The 13,448-nt window shown below is 40.8% G+C and overlaps 1 protein-coding gene across 1 annotated transcript in view; it reads left to right on the top strand.

Annotated features, from left to right (window-relative positions):
- LOC130492893 (coiled-coil domain-containing protein 171-like) overlaps positions 1–13,448 on the top strand; it is a 160,251-nt gene that overhangs the window by 55,589 nt on the left and 91,214 nt on the right. The window contains exons 8-10 of the mRNA XM_056866654.1: positions 2,308–2,410; positions 10,079–10,185; positions 12,425–12,514. Of these exons, the coding sequence (XP_056722632.1) occupies positions 2,308–2,410; positions 10,079–10,185; positions 12,425–12,514 (300 nt within the window). The remainder of the gene's footprint in view (positions 1–2,307; positions 2,411–10,078; positions 10,186–12,424; positions 12,515–13,448) is intronic.

Below are 13,448 nucleotides of genomic sequence, written 5' to 3'. Positions count from 1 at the left end.
GACTGTTCTCCCTGGGAAAGATAAAAGCCAGCAATAATTTGGAATAGATCCATTCTCTACTGGACATGTTGGTCCCTCTTACAGCAGAAGTAAGAGAAAGTGTGGTAGTCCTTATATTAGCAAAGCTGGGGATAAAAGTAGAAACTAATATTGCTTAGTGATTCCAGGGCATTGTCACTCTTCCTCTCCCAAGCAGTCTACTCATCAGGTAGTCATAGGTTATCATCCTACAATTCTAGAATCTCATCCCTAGAATGGCTGAATTTGGTAGGAAAGTAGCCAGAATATAAAAGCAATGCTCCGAAGTCTGGCTTGAAGTAGGAAAATAAATTGGCCAAATTAGATACAGAGATTGCAACTGAAGCAAGCATATGTAAATGGAAGGAAATAGCACTGTCAAAACAAAACAAACAAACAAAAAGAACATGTGGCAATTTTTTTAAAAATTACTGGGAGAGGAAAATATTCTGGACTGCAGAGCAGCTTGTGTAGGTCTGTAGTGTGGCAAGATGTTTGAGAATCTGGTACTCTAAATGCTTATACTATATGAAAATATTTATCTTAGTGATGTGGTTTTGCTATGTGTGCTTCCCCCCTGGCATTGTACAAGCAATGTAAAGTAATATGGATGCAATGATGTAGATTAACATTCTAGTCTGTTTCTATCCAGTAAGAATAACAAGCATCTTAATAATGTTTGGAATATTGATGTTTTAGAAACGAAAACACTGACTGAGAATTCCGTTGGCACTGGAAATTCTTTGTGAAGTATAGTACTAACCATCACACAGGGAAACCCATGTAAATGCTACCAGGGATCAAACACTGAAATGTATATGAATAATATATTAGTAGATATACAGAACATATAATTAAAATTGAAATAGTAGAGCAAATTTATAAAATATTTAAACAGAATGGTGGAGAACACAGCAGTTGGCTCATAATAGAGCTCAATTTTATAGGGAAAAGATGTTTCTTACTCAGTAAAAACAGTGTCCTTAAATCTTGGAGGCAGACTTCTTAGCCTTAGAAAGTGGTGGGTAATCAAAAGTTAAGATGGCCCTCAGACCCTCTACCTAAAAAAGAGAAATAGGAACAATTAACACTGCTCATCTTCCTGACCGACTAAAACTTTCCTCTCACATAGAAATTTGGAGAGAGTGGTATAAATTGAGTGTACTCTTCTTAATGTTTTCTTAGGTTAGAACAGTAGTTGACAACTGGTTCTAATTCTTTGGGACTGGGAATAAGTGTACATTTGAGTATGGATTGCACTGGACCCATGCATGTTCTGAGAAACAAAGTAGGCTCTGCAGTAGAGGAGGGCTTTCATTACATGGACAAAGTGCCCCAAGGGAGGGGACTATGTAGGAGCAGAGGAAAATGAGTACTCAGCCCTTCATCCACTTCCTCCGTCTTGCTTTTTACTGTTGTGGTTTTCCAGTCCTATGTGCACAAGATAGAACTGCCAAGCCCCAGTGGAGGTGGGAGAGCCCTTGCCCCCAGGTCCTGTTGCCTGCCGCTGGTGGAAGCAGTAACAGGAGAAAAGTTAAGAAGAAAAATAAGGCCTTGTCTACTTACAGGAAGTTCTTACCATAGAGTTCCTGGTGGATCCTAGAGCTACCTGGAAGTAACAAAGGGTAGCTTTAGGAATTTCTGGAAACTATGGTAAGAGCTTCATGTAAGTCCCTAGGATGCTGTCCCCCACAACCCTCCCACTGGTTGCCAGGTACTACCTGACAATGCGATGACAAAAATCAGTTCCCCTGGAGAAAAATGGGTGCTTTGGAGGATGGACTCTATAGCATATTTCCCTGCTGAGGTCCCTCCCTTTCCCAAACACTGCCCTCCCCAAGCTCCATTTCCAAATCTTCAGGAAACATGGATCTGGAACACTGGTGGAAGCAAAAACATAATTCCCTGCCTCGTTCTTTTTTATTGTAAAGTGTTTTTTCCTGTGGGCAGTCTGTAACATAGAAGGACTTTGCCACAAGAGGCTGCATATACTTTGTTCCAAAATGAGGTTTTGGGTGCTGCCATGACAGGTGAGTAAACAACAGGTGGGTAAACATTATGGTAAACATGCAGTAGATGCAGACTGCTGTATAGAATAGAATCTGTGTCTTCTTGAAGTTGACTGTAAATGCTGTGGTTAATGAAGCAGCCTTGGGGGGAGGGGTGCCGGTTGGTTACTTTTTATTTTTACCCATGATGCCATACAACAGAATGAATTGTACAGTGCCCTCTTAATTTTGTGCTTTAATATGTCTACTTTTTGCCTTCTTCCCCAACCCTGTCAAATAGTCCAAGAAACACCAGGCCTTCCTAACAGAGACGTGCGAAAACAACACGAAAGCACTGGAGTTACTCTTGGACAGCTTTACTGTGTCAAGCCAGCGGACAGCAGGTTAGTTGAAGGTATAAAATGACAGATGCATCTGTCAGTGTTCCAAAGTCACTACATTGTGGGAATTCTACAGATGCCCCCTTGTATTCTCTCTTCTCAACATGCTTTGATTTGATGACATGATAAGAGCAGTTCTCACAGCAGTCGAATGGCCTTGCTAGCTGGGAGAGGGTGACTGAAGGCAGATCTGCCCAGAACTTGATTTACAAGTGTTGGGTTCTGTGTCATCGGTCAGGAAAGGGCTCACTTACTGTGCTCAAAATCCAACAGAGAAAAGAAGTTCTTACAGTAACCCTACAAGGGGAACAGATGTTTTAATTTGAACTGAGCCAAATTCAGAGGCAACCTTCAGCTACTTAAAGGTCATCTATTTAAAAAAAAAGGTTATGTAGGACACAGAATGCAACACACTACTCTTTATTGTGTTGCTTTGAAGTCAACTGAGGGGTAATGATTACATTCATGCCAACACAAAGCCGACTGGTGTGTAAAATTGACCTCCCAGATACTGTTTTCTTTTCATTGTGCACATAATGATAATATGAAAAGGAAGGAATATTGTTTAAGAATGGGGGTGCTTTGATACTACACTTCCCTTTTTAATTATTTGGAGGCATTTTAAGCCCATAGTATTACATTTTCTTGCAAAACAGGTTTTTCCCCTCATAGCTCTCTACTGTGTAAAACAGAGGAGATTGGACTATAAGAAGAAAATGGTCAGAAGTGCTATCAGAGGTTCAAGACAAAAGTGTACAGAAGATCTTTAAAATTTGTAGTAATTTCCTATTTTTCAAATGCGTGCAACATCTTCAGTATTTAGAAAGGTTACCTCTGTTCTCTTAAGTGTTGCTTTAGGTTTTAACTATGGACAGCTGGTGTGATCTCACTCCATCTACGTGTTTTTGGCCCTGTGTAGCTTCTAACTGTGCAGAAGCAGCTTGGCTTTATTTTTTAATAAAAAATAAATATACTTTGTTATCACCCATTCTCAGGTTCCTTACCATTATTTCCCTTCTAGGAATCCTTTAGGTTTGGTCCCTTCTCCCTTTGTGGGAACTTTAACCTGAACTAAAGTGTGTCTTCTCTCCTTCAATTTGATACTCAGTAAGGCTATCCTATCAAGGAGAACAGATGTTTTTGGTTCAATGTAGGAAATGAACACATAAAGAACAACCTTATTCTGAGTCAGACCATTGTCTTATCAAAGTCAGTATTGTCTAGTCTGATTGGTAGTGGCTCTCCAGGATCTCAGGCAGAAATCTTTCATATTATTGACTACCTGACCCTCCTTTTAAAAAAACCTGGAGTTACCAGGGATTGAATTTGAGGCCTTTTGTATACCGGGAATATGCTCTGCCACTGAGCCACAGCCCAATCCCTGATCCATGATAACCTCTTCAAAGGAGCCAGATTCACAGATAGTCTTCAGTTATAAGATCATATGTTTTAAAAATATTATAACCTAGAGCATGTTAGGGTACAAGTGGAAGGCACATGAAGCAGCAGCCTTGCTAGCTAAGCTGTTCTGGAACTGGTCAGAGCTTTGGAACTGGTCAGCTATCCATGTTGCCTTGTCTTTCATTAGGAGGAAAGATGGGATAGCTATGTTATGCATAAATAAATAGAGTAGACATGGGAAATATGCAGAGAGATTCAGTATGTCATTCCAGCATTCATCCTGGCCACTGAAGGCTCACTTTTCTTTATATAGTAAACTTTGGGTCTTCCTCTCCATAACACAATTAAGATAAAATTGCAATTTTTTCAAATTAATGTTAACAGAATTAAGAAGTCTCAGAAATCACCATAAGTACATTTGTGTGTAACTGTTTTGGGTGCTGCCATTGAATGAGTTTTGCAAAGCATTTTCCTGTACACCAGGGTAAATGATTTATATAATCAGAGTCTAGGGCCAACAGGAACTCCTGTTGTAAGTGGTGAAAATTTGTAATGAAAAAAAAGTTACGGATTATGAATCAATGCTTTGCAGGAACAATGACCAGAACAATTACCAGACATATCAGGACAATTAGTTAATGACTCTTATTTTGGAGTAACACATGGAAGAGCCCATTTATGGTTCTGCCTTGGGTTCTGTGGTGCATAGGCACAGTCATAGAATTATGGAGTTGGAAGGGATAAACAGTCAAAACAGTTTGGAAGCTGTGATTTTTCCACTGCATATTTGATGCTTGTTTTCTGCCTTAAACACATTGAGGACCTGCATGCAGTTTCCTCTTACATTCTCGCTTTCCCTATAAATATATGTTAATGAAATTACCATGAATGTTTAGTGATCATAAAGCAGCATAGTAGAGCACTTGGGATTTGGAAACATAATTTATTTTGCATCTGAGGAGGTGTGGAGACTGAGGGACAAAATGTTTGTGGCCTGGGAAACTGCAGAACAATTTGCTGAAGCTGGCTAGAATCTCCTCCTCCTCATTGCCTTGCTAGGTAAGGTTTTGAACTGAGCATTCTGGAATGACTGTAAACAAAACTGAACTGAACTGAATTGGTTAGGATAGAGGTTTTGGCATAGGAGACTGGCTGGCTAGAGAAAAAAAGCTAGAACAATACAAATAAAACTTGGGCATAATTGAGAGGGAACAGATGTCTTTTTGTATCTTTGTTATCAGTTTTGGAATTGCTTGAATGTTTGTAGTCCTGAGGGAAGAGATGACAATGGGAAATGTGCCATATCTTAATGTCTTATGATTATTATTCTCTCTCAAGCCCCCACCAAGGGATTCAAGTCAAGTCAAGTTTATTAATACGGTCGACTGGCCAATCACGTGCCAGCACATCATATTTTCCAGACACAATAGTTTTGCACCTCAGAATCACAGACATATAAAGGTGTAAGGTCAATAAAAACAACCCCTGGTTAAAATTATCATATTAAAGTTGATAAAATTGTAAAATATTCTAACAATCATTCTCTAATAAAGTTCTCCGTATTTTAATAGCAACAGCTCAGAACTTGGCAGTTTGGAGCGTAAGCTGAGGGTTTTCTAATAGGAGCTTCTTTGCCAAATGCTCAACTGACTTATCAGGGAATTTACGAAGTAGGGGGGAAATAAGCTTTGATCTAACTTCGTTGTAGAATGGGCAACATATCAGTGCATGTTCGATGGTTTCAATGTCCCCTGTTCTACATGGACCTATCCTCTCTGATCTGGGAATCTTATATTTCCCTTCTAAAACAGCCTGGCATCTGGCAAGGGTAAAGGCCTTCCTATAATTAATAGACTCAAGATGATAAAAATAAGCTGCTGGTGAGACCAAGTATCTAGATTTATCAGGTACTAGAAAAAATGGTGATTTTCCAAGGTCTGTCTGGCGTTCAATGTCTTCCACCCTTTGCTTCAAGAAACTTGAAGCTTGGTCTACGCCCATGGCTAACAGGATAGGACGGTGGAGAAAGGTCCAGGCAGGCCATTTTATTAATATTGTTGATATTTTTCATTGTTCCAGCAACCCAGGCTAAGTTAAGGATGCCGTGCATCTGTTTTGAGACTAGCTAGACTTAGATTTGGTGAACTAGATAGACAGCCTCCCAGATTGACAGCCCTCACTCCATTTTAGAAACAAGAAATCATTTTAGAAACAAGAAATCTAATGAGCAACATGGCAAAACATTACAATTGTGGAGGCCAACCTTTTTGGCAACTGTGTCACAAGTCAGCTCAACAGTATGAAAATCAATGCACGACTCACAGAGAGCTACGTTCACAATTACCATCAATCAAATGAGCATATTTACTTCCACCTCTGGCATGAAAGCTCAGGGAGGCTTGTAGTTTACCCATTACTCTGATAGCAGCTGTTTGAAGTTGAGAATAAACCACCAACCAGAAGCCATACAAGGTAGTAGCCTTGCCCACTTTCCTGAAACATGTCTCACTAGAGAATAGTGCTCAGAAGAACCACAATGAGGATCTCAAAGAACCACATGTGGCTTCTGCACCATTGAGTATTACTGTTTTACAGTATATGCTGTTCCTGGTGTTTTTATTTATTTAAAATGTTTATAGCCTACCTTTCCTCCTGGAGGGTGGGAACACAACCCAGCAGCCCAAAGCAGCTTATAAAATAATGCAAACATATATTTCAATTATTTAAAAAACTAATCACATGAGTCATCTTGTTAATTGAACTGGGAGAGCTGGAGGAGCAGGCCCATGAAACTCCTGCCCCTATCCAATGAGACGACAAATGGCCTTTTCCTATGCCCATGGTGGCAACCATACCACAGGTTAACCATCCATGTAAACTAATACAAATGAGGGAGGTAGAGATAGCAGTTTTTAATAGTCTTCTTAAGAAAACTTAAATAAGACCAGATGGAATTGGTGTACATAGAACATGAGCATCATAGTGCTAGAATAAAACTCTTGGTTTGTTTAGCCAAACCTGGCCTTGTAGGAAGATACCCTGCACTTAAAATATCATGCAATCCAGAAGAATGTCCAAGGAAAGAATGGACATTGCTTATATATATTAGCTCAGGGGTGTCTCACTCATTTGTTAGGAGGGCTGGATAATACATTATTGTCACTTGGTCGGACCGGGTCATGTACACATAAATAAATACCATAAAATGTAATGCCAGATACTGAAGATACAAACTTTACAAAAGACACAAGCAAAGTCAATTAATGATATTGTTTTTTACTTAAAACACAAATAAGTTTACAATGATAACGTTCTTACAGTATTTTCTTTTATTTAATAGTCTTATTGTTATTTTGTAAAGTATGTTTGTATTTTAAGTAAAAAATAAAGTAAAAAAATAATATTAATTGACTTTGCAGGTGTCTTCTATGAAGTTGGTATCTCTAGTCCCTGCCATTAATTTTGCTAAAAATTTTAAACCAGGGGAGTGGCTATCTTGGCTGGCGAACCTGCAGCGGGCTCACCAGCCCAGATCTGGAAAGGGGGCTCGCCAGCCCAGATCTGGACTGGGGGGCTCGCCAGCCCATATTGTACAGGCAGGGGGTGGCTGCCTTGGCTTGCGAGCTCACAGCAGGCTCACCAGCCCAGATCTGGACTGGGGTGTGTGTGGCGTGGCTGCCTTGGCTGGCAAGGCCGCAGCAAACTCACCAGCCCAGATCTGAACTAAGGGAGGGCTGGCTGCCTTGACTTGTGAGCCTGCAGCCCTCTCCCAGTCCAGAAAGCCTGGGAGAAAGAGAGAGAGAAGAGAAAGAGAAATAAAAAGGGAGAAAGGAAGAGACAGAAAGAGTGAAACAGATAAGAGAGAGGGAGGGGAGGAAGGGAGAGAAAGAAGGAAGGAAGGGGAGGGAAAGAAGGAAGGAAAGGGAGAGAGGAATGGAGGGAAGGAAGGAAGGAAGAAAGAGAGGGAGGGAGAGAAAGAAAGAAAGAGAAAGAAAAGAGAAAGGGAGAAAGAGGGAGGGAGAGAAAGAAAGAAGAGGGAGGGAAAGAAAGAAAGAAAAGGGGAGAGAGACAGAAAAGGGAGAAAGAGGGGGAAAGAAAAGGAGTGTGACAGAAAAAGAGGAAGAAAAGAGAGAAAAGCCTTTCCCCACACTCACACCTGATCACACACGTGGCCCGGCGCGACTGAACTGAAGCCTTCCCACCTTCTCACACACTCACCTGGCTGTGCACGTGGCCCGGCGCGACTGGGCTTAAGCCTTCCCCCCCCACACACACACACGGTCACGCATGCGGTCCTGCGGGACTGGGCTGAAGCTTTCCCGCCTTCCCACACACACACCCAGCTGCGCACGCGGCCCTGCAGGACCAGGCTTAAGCCTTCCCATTCACACACCCGCCCGTGCACGCGGCCCTGCGGGACCGGGCTGAAGCCTTCCCACACACACACACCCGGTCACGCACATGGTCCTGCGGGACTGGGCTGAAGCCTTCCCACACATACCTGGCTGCGCATGTCACCCTGCGGGACCGGGCTGAAGCCTTCCCACACGCACATACACCAGGCCGCGCACGCAGCCCTGTGGGACCGGGCTTAAGCCTTCCCCCCCCACACACACACATACATAGTCGCGCATGTGGTCCGGTGCGACCGGGCTGAAGCCTTCCCCACTCCCGCCCCTGCCATACAGGGGCCTTGGGAAGCCCAGAAGAGGTGGGGGGAAGGGGGACTAGGTGCCTCGGCTCTACGGGCTGGATAAAAGCTGTCCAGGGGTCGGATCCGGCCCATGGGCCTCATGTTTGACACCCCTGCTTTAGCTGATCTTTATAATGACACTGATATCCTGCTTTTCCTTCAGGGAGCTTAGAGTGAATTGCAAGGGGTTCTGAAGTAGTCTTTTTATCCTGGCTGAGGACTGATTAAGCTGAGACTTATTGTTTAATAAATTCGGGGTCTTTCACACATTATTCTTTTCCTGACAGAAACTGCTTGCGGCACATCCCTGAGCCTTTCTGATCAGTCAAGGATGCACCAACTGTTACACATACCTCGATTGGCTTGGTAGCCGCTGCCTCTAAAGTATAAAACTGTCTATATAGTTGAGCTTTCTTGTAGGTTGACATACATTGCCTTATACTCCTTGTACATGATATTCAGACAAGGCCTCAGTAGTACGTATTTTGTTCACACAAACTGGAAGTACAGCCTTGCTGCTGTTCAGCTTGTCCCCTTTGAAGTAGTTGTATAGTTGAAAGCTTAAGGTCATAAGCTTAAGCAAAGCTTCCGACAAATTTACAAACTTGATGTCAGAAACCAGGGAAAAGAGTTAAATAGTCCCTCCTACACCATGCATCTGCTTTGGATTGCAGCCCCAACTGGTTGTATTTGGTTAAAAAAAATCATGGAAGTTCATATCAGGTAATTCCATTCTTGGTCCTATTCAGTGTGATTTATTTTTAAGCTGTTTTGCTGCCATTCATTAGGACAAATATTTGGGCTTAGTAGCTTGTTTGATTTTTGTACATATTCTGATGAGGTGACTGCTCTGACACACAGCTTCAGAAAGTGGGTTGGCTGATGGCATGCCAAACCATCATTGGAGCCAGTGGCAGACTTTCTGGAAGATAGCTTTATTTATGAGCACAATGGGAAAACTGGAATTTGAACTGGGAAGGGAAGAAGGGAATGGGTCATTGTGACAATATAGTTTAAAATGACTTCAATCATCAGCCAGGTTTCTTTTTTCAATTTTGTATGCAAGATAAGAGAAATATTGGGGATTGGTATTCAACTGCTTTAAGATGCATCCAGACAAAATAGGAAGTCATGTGTTGCTTCGCACAATGAAGTGAAAATGTTTTGGTGTAAAATGCATGGTTGATCATGAAGCAACAAAAGCATGAATGCAACATACTTTAAAAAGTGCTTGTTTTGTTTGGAGGGTGAGCTTTTAAAAATGCATATAGACTTGTAATCATTAGGTATCTTTTAAATAAAGTCAGAGAGGGACCTCATGACGTGTATGAAAATAAACTGGAGTTATCATTTTTCATGTGGTGATCTATAGTGGCCCACAGTGTAAGAATTTTCTTCAGCTTTATTTGGTATTAAAGAACAGACACCAGTGTGCCTTGGAGAAAACACAGTGGTTGTTCAACATTCTGTATTGTCACTGGAGCCTAACTAATTTAAATATCTCTGTTGCTGTTGGAGAAGTTTTCTGTGTCTGTCCAACTCTAAGGGCTTTGTTTTGATTCTGTATTTTTCTTCAGGCACTCGCAAGGACAAAGATAAACCTCTGAGTTTCACTCTTGTCCTTGAGACTTTGAGGCATACCTTGACAGATTACCAGAACAAGCTGGAAGATGCATCTAATGAGGTAACACTTGCACTGTTTGGCTCCACACACATAGCCTTCGGCCCCCAATACAAGATATTCCTTGCTTGTTACAGAGGTCAAAACGCTGGGAATGTTGAGTTGACAGCTTCACAAATAAGAAAAAGAAATAATCTTTTGTCACTGTTCTCCCTCTAAGCTTGCCCTGTGGCCATGGTTCACTTAAGTTTGAGTAACTGTTTAGCAATTTGTGATTTTAGAAAAATACATATATTGAATTCTTATTGTTCTCAGTTACTTTCTAGAGATATACATATGTATTTGTTATTTATCATCTATAGCTGACGTCTTTGGCATGATTATGTAATAAAAATATTTTACAAAAATACCTTAAACTCTGTGTGTGTGTGTGTGTGTGCACGCACACTCGTGCAAAATCCAGCATGGATTGATATCAGATTAATAAATGTGCATGTTCTGGGGGGAGGGGGAATTACAAAGTAAGATCCTATTGGATTGCTTCAAATGGTCAGTGCTGAAGGCATTTGTATTCCTTACTGAAGGAAGATACCTGCTATTGTTCCTTTCTGAAAGTTATCAAAGTTGTAAAACATTTGGTTGGGTTTTAAAATAAACGATACATTAATTTGATGGTTGGCACCCAATTCACCATATAATTATTAAGTAGATATACTTGAATTTACGTCCGTTTAGCTTTGACTAGCTTTAATGGAAGAAAATAGTTTAAATCGAAGAATGTCAGTTTAACTGGGCTGGATTTGGGCTATGAAGTATCCTGCCCATTTACACCTTAGTTGAACTGCTAGGTTGTCTTTGTTTCTAGCCTTCTGAGGTTTAAGATGTTTCATGTGCATAAAGTAAGCAATTAATTATATATTAGAAATTAAGAGAGACCATTACTACTGGGCAAAAGGCAACATCAAAATAAAATACTTTGGTTCCAATATTTGTTCATTTTTGTAAATGCTAAATTACCCAAAATTTTGAATTTTAAGAAATATTTTGTCCATCATAATATTGTAAAATAGCTTTTTAAATGTCTGAAAAATACAAAAAAATTTTTTTTAAGTATTTTGTGCCCTTTGATATATGGTTGGAGGGGCACAAAGTCAATTATATGGAAACAATTATATATTTCTGTACCCAGCTGCCACTGTGAGGTTTGTCCCAATGACAACCCATGTGTTTAGTAGCCTTCTGAGGCCCTAAGTCTGCGAACAGCAGAGTGACTAGGCACGCAATATCCACTGTGAATTGTTGTTTGGGAGCTTGAATGTCACCTGATCTTCAGCACAACTGAAAAGTCAACTCAGCAGGCTTTGGCTGAGGAATGTGTTTTGTTGTGAAAGGATGCCAGAGACAGCAGTGGGGAGACCAAGGGGGTGGCTGTTAAGAAAGCAAAAAGTGTGTTCTGTCAGCAAGAAGAATGAACTGTCAAGGAAAATAAATCGCAAGCAGTGCAGGACCAACTGATGACCTGCCACAAGACTTCCCAGTAGGACTGCACGTGCCCGACCCTGAAGTTGTCATATGGAGCTAGAGACAACTGTGTGCCCTCGTGATATGCAGATGGGATAGTTCTATGCCCTTCTTGCTTTTCCTTGTTGATAGCCCTGCTGTCTCCTGGTCCTCTCTTCCTTCAATGTAATTAATAACTAAACTTTTTAATACAATGAAAAATTAGAGAATCGGCGGCATATTCATTTTAAAAAGTACTTTGTTATATCACATAGTTTGTTCTCCTTATAGAGCTGTGTTTAGTTTAAAAGTTATACAGATGATTAAAGTAGCTTCTTTCCTTTAACATACTTTGGATGTGTACAATAATGACCTTTTAACTTGTACATTTCAAAAATATGTTAAAAAATACTTGGAATGTGGCAGTTTTCTTGAAGCCAGTTTCTGTTCCCAGATAGAAAATATATGTTATGTAGCTAACATTGAGGCTGGCTAGAGGAAACACAGAATGGAAAGAAATTGTGATGAAATAAGTCAGAAAGCACGTTAAAAGCTTTGTGTTTGCAGATATTAATGTGTTGTATTCCACAGTATGGCCATGCTGTGAACTGAAGAATTTGACTTCCACTGTAGTTATTCATTTTACCATTGTGTGTGTGTGGGTGCCATTACTGGCCTTCATGATTGCAATACCAGGACTTACTCATAGCTAAACGTGCCTAAGTTTGCGACATTATAGTCCCCAAATCATCCTGTTGGTAAGCCTTGTATTTAATCTCATGTTTACTGTATTTTTGCATAGCAAAGGAAAATGATGATTTTGTCTGAGAAGATAGCGAAAGAGTTTGATTCTTCCAAACAGCAGCTGAGATGTCAAATGCAAGAACTTCAGGTATGACCTAAAAGTTTTATTGCATTATACACAGTTAAGATCAGGGCTGTGGCTCAGTGTCCAGAAAGCATCTGCTTTGTGTCCAGAAAGTTCCAGTTTCAGTCCCAGCATCTCCAGTTAAGGCACTAGGTGATGTGAAATATCTCTACCTTAGACCCTGGGCAGCCACTGGCAGTCAAAGTAGGCAATACTGACCTTGATAGACAAGTGCTCTGACTCAGTATAAGGTAATTTCTTGTGTTCAGTTTTGATGAAATTTTGCTTATAATCATGAAACCTCAATTAGGGATGTCATTGAATTCAATAAGCTTATACCTCAGAAAATGCTTTGAGGATGACAACCTATAGCTATGACATTTTACTGGGGCATTGTACTGATGTCCTTAAGAATTAGCTTAGCATTAGTCCATAATTTATATAGATGCTCACGTGTATCCTGTTGATTCCTAATAAGGCTACATATGCCTTGCTTTTAATATGATTCTATTCTACAGAGCCGGATAGAAATGGTGCTAGCAATGACTGCGAACTGAGCAAAGTTTAATAATTATCTATTAAAATATATGGTTCAGAACTTGGCTTCAGGGTGTGATTAAAAAAATGGAGCCCTGTATAAATAGGGGAGATAGTTTAGCAAATCTAGGGGAATCCTTTGTCTTTTTTTAAAAAATTTGAGAAGTTTGGAAAAGTAAAAGGGGTGGTAACCCCCCCATATGCAGATATGCCAGCAAGAAACACAAGATCTAGGGTGCCATTTTGGGTTGCTTATCCAACCAAAAACACACAAGGAGCTGAAGAGAAGGTGGGGAACAGGGGAGTTACTGGTGAAGAGTAGACTGCCATGGGGGACAGTATGGGGAATAGAGGTGGAGGCAGGATGCATGGGTGGATAGAGATGCTGGGGGTGAGCGGAGCAGTAGGGAGATGGAAGGGG

The sequence above is a fragment of the Euleptes europaea genome, unplaced genomic scaffold (assembly GCF_029931775.1).
Source record: "Euleptes europaea isolate rEulEur1 unplaced genomic scaffold, rEulEur1.hap1 H_1, whole genome shotgun sequence".
NCBI lineage: Eukaryota > Metazoa > Chordata > Lepidosauria > Squamata > Sphaerodactylidae > Euleptes > Euleptes europaea.
Note: the sequence above shows the minus strand (reverse complement) of the source record. Positions and strands in the feature narration are given on the sequence as shown.